This window comes from Ambystoma mexicanum, chromosome 4q (assembly GCF_040938575.1).
Source record: "Ambystoma mexicanum isolate Mex_15411 chromosome 4q, UKY_AmexF1_1, whole genome shotgun sequence".
Taxonomy (NCBI): domain Eukaryota; kingdom Metazoa; phylum Chordata; class Amphibia; order Caudata; family Ambystomatidae; genus Ambystoma; species Ambystoma mexicanum.
In genome coordinates this window covers 857,679,560-857,697,511 of record NC_090928.1, presented here as the reverse complement: position 1 = coordinate 857,697,511, position 17,952 = coordinate 857,679,560, and the positions used below count along the sequence as shown (strand labels likewise).

The window sequence follows — 17,952 nt, the reverse complement described above, 5'->3', positions numbered from 1 at the left end:
ATCTGTCATGCAGTGAGGCCTGAGTTAAAGGATTTGTAGTTTTACAGCAGAGAATTGATAACAGCACTTTGTACCATACGATGGATTTCCCAGTATGGGTGGAATTTCTTTGAGAGTTTTAATTGCAACACCTATAAAACTGAGATCCTTCCCATCGAGACCCCTGCTCCCTTCTTCTTCCCTTCACTCTGGCCTTCCTCTTTGGGCTCTCCCCCTGCACCCTTTTCTGAAGCCAGAAACCTTGGAGTCATCTTCAACTCCTCTCTCTCCTTCCTCCCTCACACTCAGGACATTGCCAAGAAGTCCCACTTTCAGCTCTTCTTTCTCAAAGGAATTCTCCCTTTTCTCTGTTTTCCCCCAGAGGCTCTCTGTGACCCAGGCATTGGTTCTCTCTAGGCTTGACTATCGCAATAGACTCCTCCTGAACCTACCATCTTCCTCTCTGTGACCCCTCCAGCTAATCCAGAATACGGCAGCAAGAATTATCCTTGCCTTAAGCCTAGGGACCACATTTCTCCTGCTTTAAAAAGTCTTCACTGGCTCTCGGTTGCTGCACGGATTAAAGTCAAATCCCTCTGCATCATCCACAAAGTGGTCTGGGCCCGGAGACCACCCTATCTTCAACTTTATCTTACTAAATACTCTCCGTCTAGACCACTACGTTCCTCTGGCAGCAACTCTCTGTGTGTAAAGTGTTTTGCCAACATAAGGTAGGTGCTCACTCGCTTTCCTCAGCTGGCTCCCTCCTATGGAACAGCTTCCCCCTCCCTCTTCGCCTTGAGCAGGATCTTCTTAAATTCTGGAAGCTCCTTAAGACTCTCCTCTTTACCTCCTCGTTCCTTTCTTCTCTCGTATGGTAATCCCACAGTTGCTCCGATTGGTGTCCTGGGCCCTTATGCATCCTCGGGGCCCTGACCTCTTACTCCCAATCGGCCCTGCTCCTGTCTATCCACTGCATTTGCACTTACACCCTCTACCCCCTGGAGGCTGCCACTTACACCTCTCACGGCTTCAGGTTGTGTAGTTTTCAACATTTATAACACTTCATCTATGGCTCACCCTTGAGCTCAGACTCCCCAGCACTTACTCCTACTGCCCTCTTTCTTGCTGCACTTGCACGTTCTGAATACTCACAAGGCATAGCAGGTTTGTCTTTTTCCTTTTCCCCCACTGCTCTTAAATATTGTGTTTTAATGTATTTCCCACTCCTGCTCCCTCCCTGCCCTGTGGGAGCTTTGAAACAGCATGTTCTTACCGTATAAGAGCCTAACAAGCAAACAATAAATAAATAAATAAATACATTGATTTTGTCATTGAATCTCATCTGTGAATCCCTTTGACACCTAGATTTTGTACTTTTTCTGTGGGGGGACTAATCTGCCAAATAAATGTGCGTGGGAGGGTCAGTGTGAGTTGATACCTTTGGGCTGGTGTCTATTGCCCAAGACCAGGATTTCAGTTTTAGAAGTAGAGTATTGTGCTTGACGCTGCTGCAGCTCAGCCAGACTATGTTGCTACTTGGCCATTTGAGATGTGCCAAATTTATCATTGATACTTGTGATAAAGAAGTACAGCTGGTGTTGTCAGTTTTGGAGTGGAAAGCAAATTATGGTCTCTAGAAAGGCCCATGAGGAGTTTAACTTAGATGAGAAATAGAAGAGGAGGTAGAAGAAGCATTGGGTCATCCTAAGAGCAAGTTCTGACGAGAGAATTAGGTCACCAATTCTCGCACTTTGTCCTCTGGCTGTCAGGAAGGAGGCAAACTATCTGAGGACATTATTTCCTTTTACTTCTGATCTGGCGGACCACATCATCATATTACAGTAAGTCCAATCCATGTCAGAAGTAAAAGAAAATAAAGTCCTCCGATTATTTGCCTCCTTCCTGAAGATCTAGAGTTTTATGTTTTGCATGCCCCTTCAGCATAATTTTTCCGCTCCCTGCACTGTCCCTATGGACCAGCAGTATTTAACTTTGGCTCATTTTAATATGATTGTTTGGTCCACCATGTCCATGGCAGCCGAGAGATTGAGTAATCTAAACATAGCTAAGCTGTCAGTGTCTGCAGCATCTAGGGCGTTGTCAGGTGCAGTGAACTTTGTCTCTGTCAGAACCCTAGCTGGAATTGGTAAAATATGGAGCAAAATGTGAAGGTTTAACACGATATTGCAGTTAGGATGCCACAGTTTTCTCCATAGTTCTGAATATCCAGCAGAGCCCTGACATTGGACAGTAGTTCCATGGGTGTTTGGAATTTGGGTGTTATCAGATACTATTTGAGGTATTTAGCCACACATTTTATGAGGAATGATGTATGCCAAGCTATGACATATGCCGAGCTGGGGCAATGGCTACTGGCGTCAAATGTATCTTCGGATCTACGTTAAAAAAGGAATCCCGAGAGCTTGAGTTTCAAACTTGCGCATTTTGTAACTCAAGCGTTTGGGATTTTGTTCATTTGTCCCATGCTTTGCATTCAATGTATGTGGGGGATACTCCCAAAGCCTATAAAGCCGAACTAGAGGAACTAGGTGAGTGGGGACACCCCTGTTCACCTAGTTTGGCATTTTGGGATTCAACATTTTCCACTCTGCTGAATGCTCAGAAAATGCGCATTCAGCATTTGTTTCCGTTATTTTGGTGTGATACTGTATCTTCAGATAGTCTGAAGGCTTTCAGTAAAGGGAAGGTGGTGACTTTGATGATGAGGGGAACACTGAAGAGTGCAAGGACATTGAGGGTCTCTGCTGGTATGGATGTTGCAATCACATTTTTAATATGTTCAACTTTATTGAATGAATAATGGTTAGCTTGTGGCATTATTAGAGTATGAAGAACTAAACATAAATACCTGTATGAAGGATTGGACAAATGAGAAGGAAGAACTGGGACAAAGAAGAAAGGCTAGGACAAAGAACAAGGATGCAAGAGAAGGACTACGATAAAGGACAAGGAATAGGACTAAGGAGAAGTACTAAGGAAAAGTACTTGGATGAAGATGGACTTGGATAACGGTGGATGAATCAGGCAAAAGAGAAGGAGCAGGATAAAGGGCTAAGATGAAGTTATCATGATCCCCCCTTTTGAAAGACCTCTGTGGTACACCCTAGATATTTAGTATGGATAATAAGTACTTGGTAAAAGATGAAGGACTAGGAATAATGAATATGAAGAAGTACAACGACTAGGATGAAGGCGGAGAAAAAATGATAAGGATTAGAACAAAGAGGGAGGACTACAATGAATAAGGAAAATGAAGGATAAGGACTAGAATGAAGGTACGGGATGAAGACAGGCACTAGGATGAAGAATCGGGATTAGAAGGAAGGAGAAGAACAAGGAAAAAGGACTAGGATGAAGGAGAATGTCTAGAACAAAGGACTAGGACAAAGGGAAAGGACTCAGATAAAGGACCAAAGGACTACAATGAAGGAGCAGGATTGGAAGGAAGGAGATGGATTAGGGAGAAGGACTGGTAGGAAGGAGAAATATTAAGATGAAAGACAAAGGGTTAGAATAAAGTATTAGGACAAGGGATAATGATTTGAGATAAGGGACTAGGATGAAGGATGAAGGATGATGACAAAGGACTAGGATGAATATCTAACAAGAAGGAGAAGGATTAGAATAAAGGCCTATGATAAAAGAGAAGGACAAGGATGAAGGAAAAGAACAAAGATGAAGAATAAGGGCAGTGATGAAGGAGGAGGACTAAAAGTAAGGACTAGGGGAAGATAAAGGGGAAGGACGAAGGGGAATAACTAGGATGCAGGAAATGATCTAGGATCAAGGAGAATGATTAGGTAAACAGATTTGGATAATTTATTAAGTAGGAGGATGAAGAAGAAAGTCTAGTCTGGAGGCTCGAGCGTCCCTTTGTGGCCATCAAACTATGGAACAACCTCCCCATTGACTTGGGAAAGGAGCCCTAATAATGGAAATTCAGAAAAAAAACTAAAGACCGGCTGTTCATTTAAAGCACTACGCTCCTAGACCTAATCAACCACCATCTGCACCTCAGTGTACTGAAACTATTATACTTGACCTTCCATGTACCCCCAACATCTCTCCCATCCCCTCTTCTTCTGCTGTTCTTTCTACAGATCTATCAATGCAACGAACGCCCATATACCCAAGGGTTCAGCGCGCTGTAACAAATGCAAAGAATAAATAAAAAATAGGGTTCCAGGGAGGGACTCAGCAGAGGGAGGGGCTTGAATGAGAATCTAGGACAAGGAATTAGGATGAGAATCTAGAACTAGGATATAGAGGTGCAAGTAAAATATATGACAATGAGCACTTTACAGAGAGAAATGAGCAGCTATCTCTGATGCAGCCAAATAGTAGAAATGTCAAATCTGTCTCTGAACAGCACAGCAACACCATCCCCAGGCAAAACATAATAAGCTGTGAACATTATCTCTTATCCAAAAGAAATGTCTACACATCCAGGATTTAGTGATGGCATGTAGATACAGATGCCCATTTATCAGAAGTGTATGGGCGGGCAAAGTTTCCTACCATTGAACAGGCATTAGCTAAACCATGCAACCTGGCATTGCTTCAGCGGCAGTCATCTCCAGTCTTGGACTCAAAGTCTACTCATGCCCAGCTTTAGGCGGGCGCACTTGGTTATCTTTTGTTGCTGCAATGATATCAATTGCATGTTATTTTCCAGTTGACATCTGGGTCTACAGTGCAGCGGCAGTCGTGTTTTCCGGTGTAACCAATCTTTTAAAATGATGTGGTCATAAAGTATCTGTTGTACTACAACACTTTTGTATCATTTTTTTTTCTCCAGAGTATTGAGGACTGCCCACGGGCGTGCAGAGGGCACTTGCTGAACATTCCCTACAATTGCTCTCCTATAATTTCCCGCACAAAGATTTGAATAGTGTATTTCTTTGCATGTTTAGAATGGCTGAAGTTAAAAAGTATGCTTTCACCTCAACAGTTTGGGTTTTCAGTAGGGGAGGTCACCCTTAGAGCAAAAGGTTTTCGAAACTCTTGCACATCGAACGCCATTGTATTGTCTGAGTTAATCACCATTGCTTGTTACACTGATAGACTGATTGCGCTCATATGTTGTTTTTAGTATTGCACTCACAGGATTGCTTCCATAGACTGTTCTGGTTGCATACATGTGTATTACACTCACTGATTGTTTGGCTTTGCATACATCAATTTATTTGTCTCATTGACTTTTCTCTCCCTATGATTGCCATTGCGTCAACATACCCTTACTGCACTGCCAATTTGTTTTGCTCTTACATTCATAGATTGTTTTGCTTCCACAGACTGGTTTGCTTCCATGGATTGTTACTGCCCTCACACATTGACTGCACTCAGAGAGTGATTTCATTTGCACTCAGAGATCATTCTGCATCCGTACATTGTAAATGGATGCGTTTATACACACAGGTGCTGTGCTGATAGATTAACCACACTTAATGTGATCAGTTTCATAGCTTGGTTTTGCTTCCATAGACTGCTGTGGCACCCATATACTGATTGTCTCAAGAAAGAGAACAAATCAGAAGGAAAACTAACCATGAGATGGACAAAGCTGAATACAACCGACAACTCCAGATCTGCAGGACAGATATGGCAAAGGGCAAAAAAGCCCACTACACATATTGCATAGAATCCACACAATGCCCTCCAGAAATAAATGTTCAAAATGATCAAGGATAACCCATCACCCAGTAATACCATGTCGAATCATCAGACCAACTCTACCGATCCATCTCCACTCCTTCAATGAAATTATCCTACAGATTCAATAACATCCCACCAAAAGATATACTGTAGTAAAACCCAACTATGAAACAGAATCAGCACCTGGATGCCTTCTCCGTTCTCCACACAGAAGTTCACGTGACTGGGTAAGATGGCCTGAAGACCCTTCCCCACTGAACAACTACAAAGCCATATCGAAAAGATCTGGGCTCGCACTTCTCTTTCAGTCACTCCTGAGATCATCAATAGAACCAGCTACCAGTCTGCAGCCCTTCACAACTGCGTAGACAAGGCATTATGAAAACATGGGGCCTCATTACGACCCAGGCGGTAAGTTACCACCTGGGCCGTGACTTTACCACCATGGCGTAAACTACGTTTACGCCATGGTGGTTGGCGGACTTACCGCCCCATTCCGAGTTTGGCGGGGCGGTAAGTCCCCAATCCCCATTTACCCTTCCCCATTCCCATTTTTGCCCCATAGGGCATAATGGGAGTGGGGAAGGCGTTAATTACGCCACCGTAAATTACGGTGGCGTAATTAACTCCATGGTCCCTTAGCACCATGGATTTTAACACCTGCTAAAAGCAGGTGTTAAATCCGCCATGGCGCTAAGGGACCTCGTACTCAGGCGGTAAGGGTCGGCGCTGTTTACGGCGCCGTAAACCCCTTACCGCCTGAGTTGTAGTGAGGCCCCATGGTCTTTCTTGATCTCTTTATTGAAGAGGAGGGTACATTAGGTTTCCTTTGGGTTGCATTCTAGTCATACACAGTTCATCCACAATTGCATTGTGGCCATTTAAGGACATTACAGATGAGATTGCAGTAACAGGTCCACTATCCACCATCATAATACATAACCTTCCCCATAAGTGTATCTTTCATGCCCTATTTTCGTCCAATTGATCAGAGCTGAAGAATCAGGTAAATAGCACAAGGAGGCCTACTGGCTACTTTAAGAAAAGTGGTGCTCTGGAACATGTGGTTTTATTTAGTGTGCTAATGAAAAAAGATACCCTGGCATTCTGGATGCCCATCTCGGAGCGCTGGCCATAACACTGTACGCCGTACCACTGTGATGCCCAACAGGGAAAAACGCTGGAACGGACATGAATATAAGATCCTTTTCAAAAAGAAAAATCAAGAGCACGCAGAACACCAATGGGACCTGCTCTGACAGGCCATGAAGGGGAATGGTCTGAGACCTTTTGAACTATGGTTGCCAAAGGTGCAGAATGTTGTACCCTCTACAGCGATCCTTCTGTTGCCACTCAGAGATGGCAGGAGCAGTGTTCAGAAATGGTTTGCCCCACTCATAATGCTCATTGACAGCAATATATCCACAGTGCTAACCATGCCCACATATGAGGAAATTGTAACTGTTATTAGATCTTTGAATCAAGGTTAGGCTGCAGGGCTGAATGGGAAAAGATGGGGCATTTGCATTAGTAACCCTTAATGGTGAGTGGGCCTAATGGTCCTAATTGCCTTTTCAATTTCCATGCTGCAGCTGCTTTTATGTTCCTGGGGACTTGCTACCGGGGCCCCGATTTTTAGAAAGGAGGATTTCTAGGATCTGTAGTTCTCAATCCATATTCCGGCACGCAACAGTAGATCATTGCTTTATTCCGCGCACTATGTCTTCACGACGTGTGAGAGCTTGAAGAGGACGATTGTATGTGGACTTCGTTGACCTCGCACAGGCCTTTGACATGGTCTCTAAGCAGAAGCTTTGGACTAGTTGGTAAACATAGGAGTTCCGAAAACTCTTCGGATCTTGTCATTTAGATCAATGGGAACACTACATCCAAGGCTGCCAGGGGAAGCCAGCCAATAAAGTCCCCCTGTCAGGACCCAAAAGGCAAAGGAGGCAGGGGTGTCCCTTAACTCTGTTGCTTTTTATTGCGTTCCTTTCTGATTTCGATAAGAAAGTTACATAGACATGTGCAGCTCCCTCGTAATTAGGCAGGCTAAGGCTTTCTTGTCACCGCTGTGCAGGTGACATGACCTTATAAAGAAACCCAGTAGGCCAGTGTAAAATATATTTTTTGCAGAGCTGATTGCACTTAAACCTCCTATGTCTCTTGTATTTTCAATCACCTACCCCAATGCTTCCTTTAAACTCAAATTCCATTCCTTTGAGAAATAATGCCTCTCACCATCCCCCAGCATCTTTCTGCCTATTTCTCAGGCCCTCATATGGTACAGGAGCCAACCCACAATTAAGTGCCATTACATGGAAATTCCTACCTGTGTTTTATTGTAACGATTTTGTCCTTTTTAAACATCTATATATAAAAGGCTTACGTATGTTTCCGTACTCAGCTAGTGCAATCTATCAGTGTTAGGTTGCCCTCTGCTGTCCCAAATAGCAAAGTGCACCTATGTGTGCCCTTCCACTTCAACGGCAGCTATCATTTTAACAAACAAAATGAGCACAGTTCTATGCAGTCACCTTCACCTTCCACTATCGCAAACATTCAGAATAATTTCAAGTTACTTCTTTCCACACACACTTCTCTTCAGACAGGGCACAGCGGTTCCAGTGTCAATGAACAGTTAATTACCAGCTCAACAAACCAGTCTCTAAAGAGCGAAATGCTGTAGCACTATCGCAAAGGTTCGGAATAATGTCAAGTGACTTTGTTCCACCCCACTTGTCTTCACACAGGGCGCAGTGGCTCCAGTGTCAATGAACAGTTAATTACTGGCTCAATGTTTCAGTCTCTAAAGAGAGAACGCTGTAGAATGAATGCCTCCTCACAAGCTAAAACTGAAAGTAGGCGCTGTAATTATGCTACTACACAAATCATATGCCAAACAGGGAACTCTGCAATGGAACAAGGTTGACAAATGCACGTCTACAAAGACGCATCATTGAGGCCCGTGTAATCGATTGGATTAAACTTAGATACTGTTCTCATACCACACATACCTCTCATTCATCTGACACAAATATGCCTTTCAAATTCAAAAGAAGACAGCTTCCTATACAATTAGCCTTTTCAATGGCCATTAATAAGTCACAGGGACCTATGGCCCCTTCCTGGAAGCCATCATTGGTGATTCTGATATTTAAGAAAGGGGACAGCACTGACTCTATGAATTACCGACCAATATTGACCTTTAAGATATTCTTGAACTGTGTAAATTATGCCAGGAACAGCTAGTTCTATATATTCACTTCAGACTATAATCCAATTTGTTTCTGCAAAATGATTGACGCCTTGCAGAGGCATTGTATCCCACAGATCTTAAGTCTGTGCTAATTCATACTGTATGATTTTGGTGAAATGTGATGTGTGCCTTACACAATGACCCTGATCTAAGCCCCTCATCTGATCACTTCTGGTTGCTCTCATTATGAGGCGTCATACTCTGAATCGTTTCAGGCAGCACAGCGGTTTGCAAAGGTAGCTATGTTTCCATTCCATTTTTGACTGCAATAGTTCTTTCTCCGTTCGTAAACTGTTGAATATGTTGCTTATTATTGGAAACCACATTAGGGGTGTTCCTCTTCACCCCATAAAACACCAGACCTTTCAACCTCACAATAATTATTCCCACTATCAGAAGTATTTTTTCCATCAGTCCTATCCTGCCTGTCCAACCAATGCTATCGCTGTGAGGGAAGGAGTCACGTTAAATGCATTGCTCCTTACCTCAAGCTGCACGTTTCTCTGTTTGTGGGTAAACGTATGTGGTGGGTAAATAATAATAGTGTGGGATGGGTGAAGGCTTTGTGCTTTTGTGCTCCTTGTTTGTTTCTTGGATCCTCAATGGGTCCAGGAAAAAGTCTGCCATTTGGTACCTGCTCCACCTGCCAAGACAGAGGGCTTTAACCCACCAGACTCAGCTCATGTGCCGTTAGTGGGTTTGCCAGTGGTGCAGTCGTTGCTGGCACTTCCCATACTGGCAGCCATCTTCACCAGTGCTATTACCCATCCTTACGTCAATTAGTGGCATAATGTCACACAAAACAGAATATCCCCTGAAATTGCAAACAACATAACAAGGGCAAATCAACAAGCCAGGTGATACGGAAGTCTGGAAAGAATAACCCCACATATGTCGGCTGCTCGCTCCCCACAAAAAAACAGAAACTGCATTGACCGAAACTCTGGAAATAAACATCAAATTCCGCATCAGACTCAGTAGAACCACACCATCTCACAAGGCAGCCATCTTTTCTCGCTCTCTGCCATATTTGTTATCTTGAAAATATCAACAAGTAGTAAAAGACTATACTTACATATAATGCATCTTTTGTAGTTCCCAGGAATGGGAATCCCATGGGTGGAGCAATGAAAGGGGAATTTGCGTCGCTGCTGTTGACGATCATCTTTGAATCTCCGACAGTGATGCCGAACGGATAGAGCAGACTTTCTGTTGGAATTGTGGGCATGGACAGGCAGGTTAAGCAAGCATCAGTTACAGAAATAACGTGCATACACTTTAAGTGGGATAGAATGATGATTTGTATGGTGCAATTTCTTTTTATAAAAGAGTTTCAAGTTGGTAACAAAGAGACCCCAGTTGCAGCACTCATTGTTGATTCAAGATAGATGGTTTGTGGCAGTTTTATGGTTTATGTATGTATGCATAGATATATGTATGGGATCTGTATAGTGCAAACCAAGCTAGAAAGCAACGAAGCATGAATAGTGACTGTATCTGGGACCCCAAACGCTTGTACAATCCACTGCATTAAACTGATTTTGGTGAGCAGGTGCAAGTGCAAGTGGGTGCCTTCTTGTTTTGCTGCCCTTTTCCCCCAGTTAAGTAGCCCTCCAGCCTCTTTTCCTTTGCAGTTGGTGAGCAAGTGGAAGTGGATCTAGGTCACGTGGCCTAACCCCAGTCCACCTGTCAATCACTGCTAATCTGTTGATGTCTTCTTGTGTTGCTCACCTTTTCCTTACTTAAGCAGCCCTCCAGCTTCTTTTCCTTTGCAAGTACAAAGTGGATCACTTAACCTAAAATCCACCCAACTTTTTAGCGCTGCCGTTTTCCTTCTGTTCCTAACACTTAGATCAAGGGTGTCTCTCGTCCAGGCGTCCGAAGTGAAGGACAGACAAAGAAAAGGGCAATCCAGTTTGGACCAGTTCTGGCCAGGAGGACCCAGGACCAGAACCCCTGCCACCTCTTCACATCAGGTAAGCTTCCTTGAATATGTGTTTCACCCCTCTCCCGCAACAGCCCCTCCCTACCCTCACTAGCCATTGCCAACCACGCTGCTCACCATCAACATCATGGACACTGCATTGCAGCAACCTCACCCACATCATTTTACAGCAAACTCAATGTTAAAGGCAAATTTGCATTGGTAATGCAACAAATCTTTGTCAATTCAAAAAATGCAGTTTTCACCTGAATCAATATCTAGTTTGGGCCCCGGGCGACAGAGGAATACACGCACGCCAGAGCAAGAATTCATGTGCAAATAGATAACCATGACTAAGATGTTACCTTTCGGATTGAACCAATAACTTGAACAGTGCATATTAATGAGACAACACACCAAATGGTGTGATACTTTACTACAGCACCCAAACTAGATATTCAGGTGAAAACCGCATTTTTTGAAGATTCGATGCATGGATTATAGCCATAATACTTTACCAAATCGGGTTAGGACTTCATAGATTGGACTGCTTGCCTTGAAAGCGACCCAGGTCTAAACACATCTAGTCTGACTTCCTTGGAAATTGAATCATATTTCCGATGCAAATGTGCCTTTATCGTTGAGTTTCCTGTATGAAGACTGCATCCAATCTCCAGGGAGCGGGCGATTCACCAATTTCAGTAAGCTACATTCTACATTTGTTATTTAGGGTTTCTTATGGGTAGACCCTTGTGAATTGGTGATGCAGCCAGCCACCTTTGTATTGAATAGTGGTCATAGCGTGCTATATAGGGTTTTACCAACTCATATTAACACGATTCTATATGACAGCAGACAATGTCATTCAGGCCTGCCCCTCTGCTGCATGCCCTTTTCACATCGACCTTTTGTGGCCTCCAGCTTTACCCTGGCATACTCCTATTGATGGAAACATCCCGCACACAGGTGCACAGAGGTATCAACTCACACTGACCAGTAGAGCAAATGCACACACATTGCTGCAGCCTCTCACGTGTGGCACGTCTCACCTCTTAACACCTGTGTCCACAACATTACCCACATATCCAGGGATATCGACTGAAACATACACACATCTTGGGACTGAGCTGTCATATAGCTGCATCGCAGATGCCATGCTGGGGTTGCCACCAGGTCCATTGATGACAGTGCTGTGCTGGGTTGGGCAGTCCTTTGTCAGTCAGCCCCGGGGGACATCAGCAAATGAGAGTGAGTACATGGCATGTACCAGCTGCACGAGAGAGGGTGGTAAATGGGAAATGCCAGAGTGAGATTGCCACACGCCCACTAGCATGTGGAAGTTGAAGTTGTGATGTTGTGATATTATGATTGGAGAACATTTGTATTTTGGCTTACCACTAACAGACAGTGTGATCTTGGGCAAGGCTCTATATCACAGTGTCCACGGTTTGCTGAACTTGGTTATAATTGCACAACTTTCATGGCTGATTAACTGGTGAAGGTGCAGCCTGGACCGTTGCTAGAGGGGCTGGGGCCTGTTCTTTGACAGCTCAAACCCAGTCAGACCCTACCAGTGGTCTAACAAGAAAGGGGGCTGTTTTGTGTGTTTGAAGTGTCATCTTCACGGATGTGCTTCTCGTGTGACCTAAAGTGCCTGTGCGAGGCTGTGGATGGCCCCTATTCTAGAAGTGTTCGAACAATGGGCTGTGGGTTTATTGTGTCTTGAAGTGCCACTCTTCAGGCTGTATTTCTTGTGTTGTTTGATTCCTGTGGTCCACCCTGAGCTTGAAGTGATTGTCTCCAGACTGTGGTTCCCATCCTCCTCAGTGCTTGAAGTGCCTTCTTCCTTATGGCATTGAATTTTATCTGGCAAAGCCAACAGGAGTTTGTTATGCGGGGCTACTGGCAGAGCCAGCTTGGACATGTTTTCTTAAAGTATCATTACTCGTATTAAAATCAGCATAAGTATGTTCTTATATGGGAACACTGCAAATATTTGTGCAGCCATCATGGACCACACACAACTGCTAGTGAGGAATATGGGCTTGTGGCAGGACTTGGGAGACATAATTGAGGGTCCCATTCTCTCTGCGTTCCTTTGCCACACTCAATATGTGAGAACTGTCTAACAAATGAAAATGCTTCAGAAAACGTTCAACACCTGTAAATATATATAAACTGCTACAATCCGTTTTTTTTGCATATCCCGACAGGGTATGACTGTAGATTTGCTTGGTTCTGGCTCACTTTGTAAGGGTTGAATTTGTTGACACACCCTCTTTAATTTCATGCAACAGCCACATGTATTTTCTTTACATTGCATGGCATCATTTGGCCTTGGACGTCTGCTTACATTCACAGTAATTTGGTAAAATGGGCCTACACATGCTATTAACGCTGCATATGGTGACCCATTCTTGTATGAAATGTATACTATATTACAGTGAAATCGTGACCATATTTTTCTTAGTGTACTGAGGAACAATGCTATATGATGTCACTTCCTGTTCTGTCAAGGGAGTGAAAGGTTGTGCGCCATCCTTCCCTTGATGTCACTTGGGGGTGGGGTCAACTCATTACTTCCTGTGATGTCATCAGAGGTCAAGGGCCGTGTGATATAACTTCCGCCATCTCTGCCATTTTGGTGAAAACTTCCCTTTTCCTAAGGACTTTGAATGTCAATGGTACACGTGAATAATCTCAAAAGGATTTCCTCATATAAAGAAAAATAAAGAACCTCTGGGGCATTGGGATATAAGTGGCCTAGAGTGCTCGAAGCCCAGAGAAGTGTGCATATTGTGTAGGCATACTAAAGAATTACTTTGCCATTGCAACCCATTTTGATAATTCACTCTTACGAACATACTGTATTAATAAAAACAATAAAGTGCTTAACATTGATCTGTGATATGGCTGCATCCACCTTATACATTTTCTGGACTTCAGATACTAGGTGTTATTTCTACTTTTTTATAGGGGAAAATGTTTGTATAATTGTACATTCACCGTAGACCAGCTTCTCACAATATTATTGTTCATGTGACGTGGATCTGTGTGGGAACGGGTATTATGCATACATGTGGATGAACACACCCATATTATGGGGGCTGGTCATGAACCCTGGCATAGTTGCATAGCCAACCATTTTGGAACTACTGCTAGAAATGCTGCAGATATATTCCCATTATAAAGCTAATAGTGAACGTGAAGATGCATGGCAATGTTTACATTCACATTTTCAGTTGCTTGGGTGGTTTGATATTGCTTGAGCTATGGGCTAGTAATAGCATACGTATAATAACAGAGATAGTAATATATGGCCTGCAATGAAACCTGAGGACAAGTCATTCTAAGGAGCTCGGTAGTCATACACCATAAGCCTAGACAGGTCTGTCAAGTCTTCGGAGATACAAGACAAATTGAGCTGGGCGCACAACAAGCAACTGCCTTTTTTGTGCTCCCAGTGCAATTCAGAAGGGCTCTGGAATTGGGGGCCTTCTGTTTTGCAGAATCTGTATGGGGAAACGGGAGCATTTCCTGATTTGCAATAGGGATATTTCCCACACATATCAGGGGAGCCCCATTGCACGCTTGCGTCATGTGCAACCAGTGGTCGAAGTGTACGAAAAGAAGTACTGGAACTATGTTCCCTACTGGCCTGACTCGCCCCCCACAGACCCAATCACCACACCCTCCCACGCACAATACAACCCCCCAAACACATACACCTGCTGTTTAAGGAAACGTTCATGCAGTTCACTGAAACGGCACAATTAAACTGCTTCCTACACTTTCATTTTAAAGCGAAACCATTTCGGAACGGTTCCTTTTTCAAATAAAAGTACAGGAACAAAAACCCACTTCGGCCACTGTGTGCAACTACCTATCTATCTGTATGCCACTAAAGATGCGGTGGACATATAGCACCGCTTAATGTGTAGTGCCTTTGGGCTCGTGCCTAGAGAGTCCACAAGAAATGGAGTCTTAAAGGAAAGACCCAGGGCCAGTGCAGTCATGCAGTTACCCCCAGAGGGAGAGAAAAGACTATTCACTTTCTAAAATCAGGACGGAGGCCATTTCAAATCCTATCAGCATATGCACAGGCATTTGCTCATCCGCACCCCATATCCAGAGGATAGAGGGCAGCTTCCACCTCGATGCAGGCCATTAGGCTCCCCTGAAACACTGGGGAGTCCTGCTACACAATATTATGAAGCTGCTGGTAAAGGAGCCTGGTTAAAATATGGAGAAAGCTGAAATGTCTAGAGAGTTCATTATCCCAAGGTTATCTTCGGCTGTAACCTCAATCCTGGGCCAATTATGCAGAAAAACTAAAAAGCCTTTCTTCTCATTGCTAGTCAACAGTTCTTTGCTCAAGATGTTTAACACCCAAGTTTTACAAAATACACAAAAGTGCGGGAGCCCCTCTAACCCTACACTGCAAAGGGTAATCCAGATGTGACTCTGTGAAAAATTGCCATCTGGCAAGGGCGGGGAAGTCCTTGCTTTTTTGATGTTCATTAAACAATAAAATGATCCGGGTAATTCCATCTCTGAAAGAGAAATCTGGCAATCAGATCCGCCTTTTCATAAACTCAATGACAAAACTATAATGTACACTTGTGCCCTGCTGCATCATTATCTGATCTGCAGTGGCACAGAGCAGGTTCAGATGGCACACTTGCCCATCTGAAAGCCGCAATGACAGCCAAGTCACTTCAGCAGAGGAATGGGATTTAAGACATGCACCCATGTACTAAAACCCCTATATTTATGAATTAATATGCTGGTAGCAGATACATATTTTAACATAAGCTTTACCTGAGTTATGGTATGGTGGATGATAACTCTCATAATTATTCCACCCATAACAGATTAATATCACACATGTGTCATCCCTGTGAGCCTAGCCTGGCTGTGAAAGGACTGTGTGTATACTCCCCAGACAACGCAGTCTCTGCTACTGCTAGCAAGACTGCAGCCTTGGGGATTGCCTCTCTTTGTTCCTTTTATTAGGGCAGGTAATGTCCTCCCCACAAGACAACCACTCCAAGGCAGATCTGGGAACAGGAATCAATTTAGCACACCCATTCAGACAGGAGTAGCCCCACACCAGGGTGCAACATATCTAAAGGCCTCAAATTCTATTGAGAAGGGAAGGGGCAGGTTAGTGTTGACAAAGGGAGCTCTTGGCAACTGGAGGCAGATTCCCTCATCTTGTGTCTCTCTGCCTCTACATTTCTTTCCTGTTCTCACCACTTCTCCCCACTTCCTGTAGCACAAAGCACTTTGCATGTGATGTCAGTGGGCAAAGTCAGTTGGTTTGGATGACAGGGGTGGTACACCTGAAGCGGGGTAGCTTTAGTTGAATCCCTGGGGGGGACTTGCCTTCAAAAGAAGGGGTCTCTGACCTCTTCTCAGATTCACTTTAAAACATACACCAATGCAGAATTTCATTGAACCTCTGTTGGGAGTGTTGACTTTTCAGAGCTTTCCACCCGTGAGTTGTAAACTGTGTATCCAAGGCAGAGGCAATCTCTGTTCCCTACCCGTCCACAGAGCACATTGAGGGCGACCTGCTGCAGGAACAATACATGCATCTCTGGCAGTCATACTGCTGCCAGGACCTCAACTTAGTGAAAGAACCCTGAAGGTGCGCACCAGCATCCTTTGCTGGGAGCACATAAACACTGACTGCACTTGTCCCTGAGACCCCAGAGTGAGACTCACAGAATCCTGAGAGCCAAGCCAGCCAAGAGCCCTTTGTTTCACTGCCTCAAACCAATCAAACTGACGTTGAGCTGGGTTCCCCGCAACACGAACAAGCAGGATCCTCCAGAGCTATGTTTGGCATTCACTGGGCTATTTAAACTCAAACTGAACATTCAAAATGGTTCGCTGATGCACTGCGCTCACTGAATGTGTCCCTGTCTTGTCTCAAACTACAAGCTCTTTGTTGTATCTGCCGCCTTCGAACCACCACTCACCTACTAGCATCTTGGCTGCAAATAATCATCGCGAGTCGAACCAACCCTGGAGGATCCTCAAGCCCCCTCAATCGGAAGCTGCATCGAACAGCTCAACTTGAACCTGCCCATCCAGTCACCAGCATCTTGACCAGCTAATCGACCAACAAACCAACCATGGTGACCCTCATGATTCGCAGCTTCTTTTGCAATTCATCAACCGATCCTGCTGATCAGCACATCCAGGCACCAGCCTCTTCGAACTGACCGTTGAACCACTCTGGTGGCCCTCTCGATCAACTCGTCTCCAGGCATTGCCTTTCAACTGCAACAAGCCCCATTGATTCCTGCTCGACATTGCTTCCCACCGAGGATACCACAACTGCCACACTCGAACAGCCTAAAGCTCAAAAGCAGCCTGTAGTAATATATAGCGCCTTGGAGTGTGTAGCACCTCACTGAATGTGATGGCATTTTGTTGCCAGCAATAATGTGGCATACACATATAGCCAGTCCTATGTTGCCAGTATAACATGTGAGTATGTGGCTGGAGACATGCAAGGTACAGGATTTATAATACAGCAAAAAGCCATGTGAAGCTGCAAGTTTAAAAGTGCACCAGAATTTTTTTTTCTCTTCTTTGGAATACCTCATGCATAGGAGACTACATTATTCATATAACTAACTGACTTAATTAACAATGACTAATTACTAGAGCTAACTTATTAACATTATAATGTAATCTCTGTGTGAAAAATTAGGTGAAAATGCATATTCTGAAATTCGTTTTTAAAACGTGCACTGGAGTTTTTTTTCTTCATTCTATTCCTATGTTTGCAGCAAGCAGAGAGCCTGCATACCAGGAAATGAGATTAGATACAGTTGCTCACTATGTAACTGGCCTATTGTACTGAAGGAAGGGTGATGTTGCCTTTCAACTTGATTGGTGCAAAGTATCTGCCGTTATATTACGTAGACAAAATGGGAAGGTACAGAGCTCTGCTGGGGGAAAACTGGCACAAGGAGAGTTAGTTCGGGTGGACTGAGCTCTGAGACAGACGTGCATGGTCTCACTCAGCGCTGGCTAAGAGAACCTTCTGTTCTCGCCGTGCACTTCAAACATCCAAGATTACAGAGGCAATCCA

The 17,952-nt window shown here is 44.1% G+C and overlaps 1 protein-coding gene across 2 annotated transcripts in view; it reads right to left on the bottom strand.

Annotated features, from left to right (window-relative positions):
- LOC138468025 (fibrillin-2-like) overlaps window positions 1–17,952 on the bottom strand; it is a 691,910-nt gene that overhangs the window by 473,826 nt on the left and 200,132 nt on the right. For both annotated transcript variants that reach the window (XM_069608420.1, XM_069608421.1), the window contains one exon: window positions 9,993–10,126. In XM_069608420.1, the coding sequence (XP_069464521.1) occupies window positions 9,993–10,126 (134 nt within the window). The remainder of the gene's footprint in view (window positions 1–9,992; window positions 10,127–17,952) is intronic.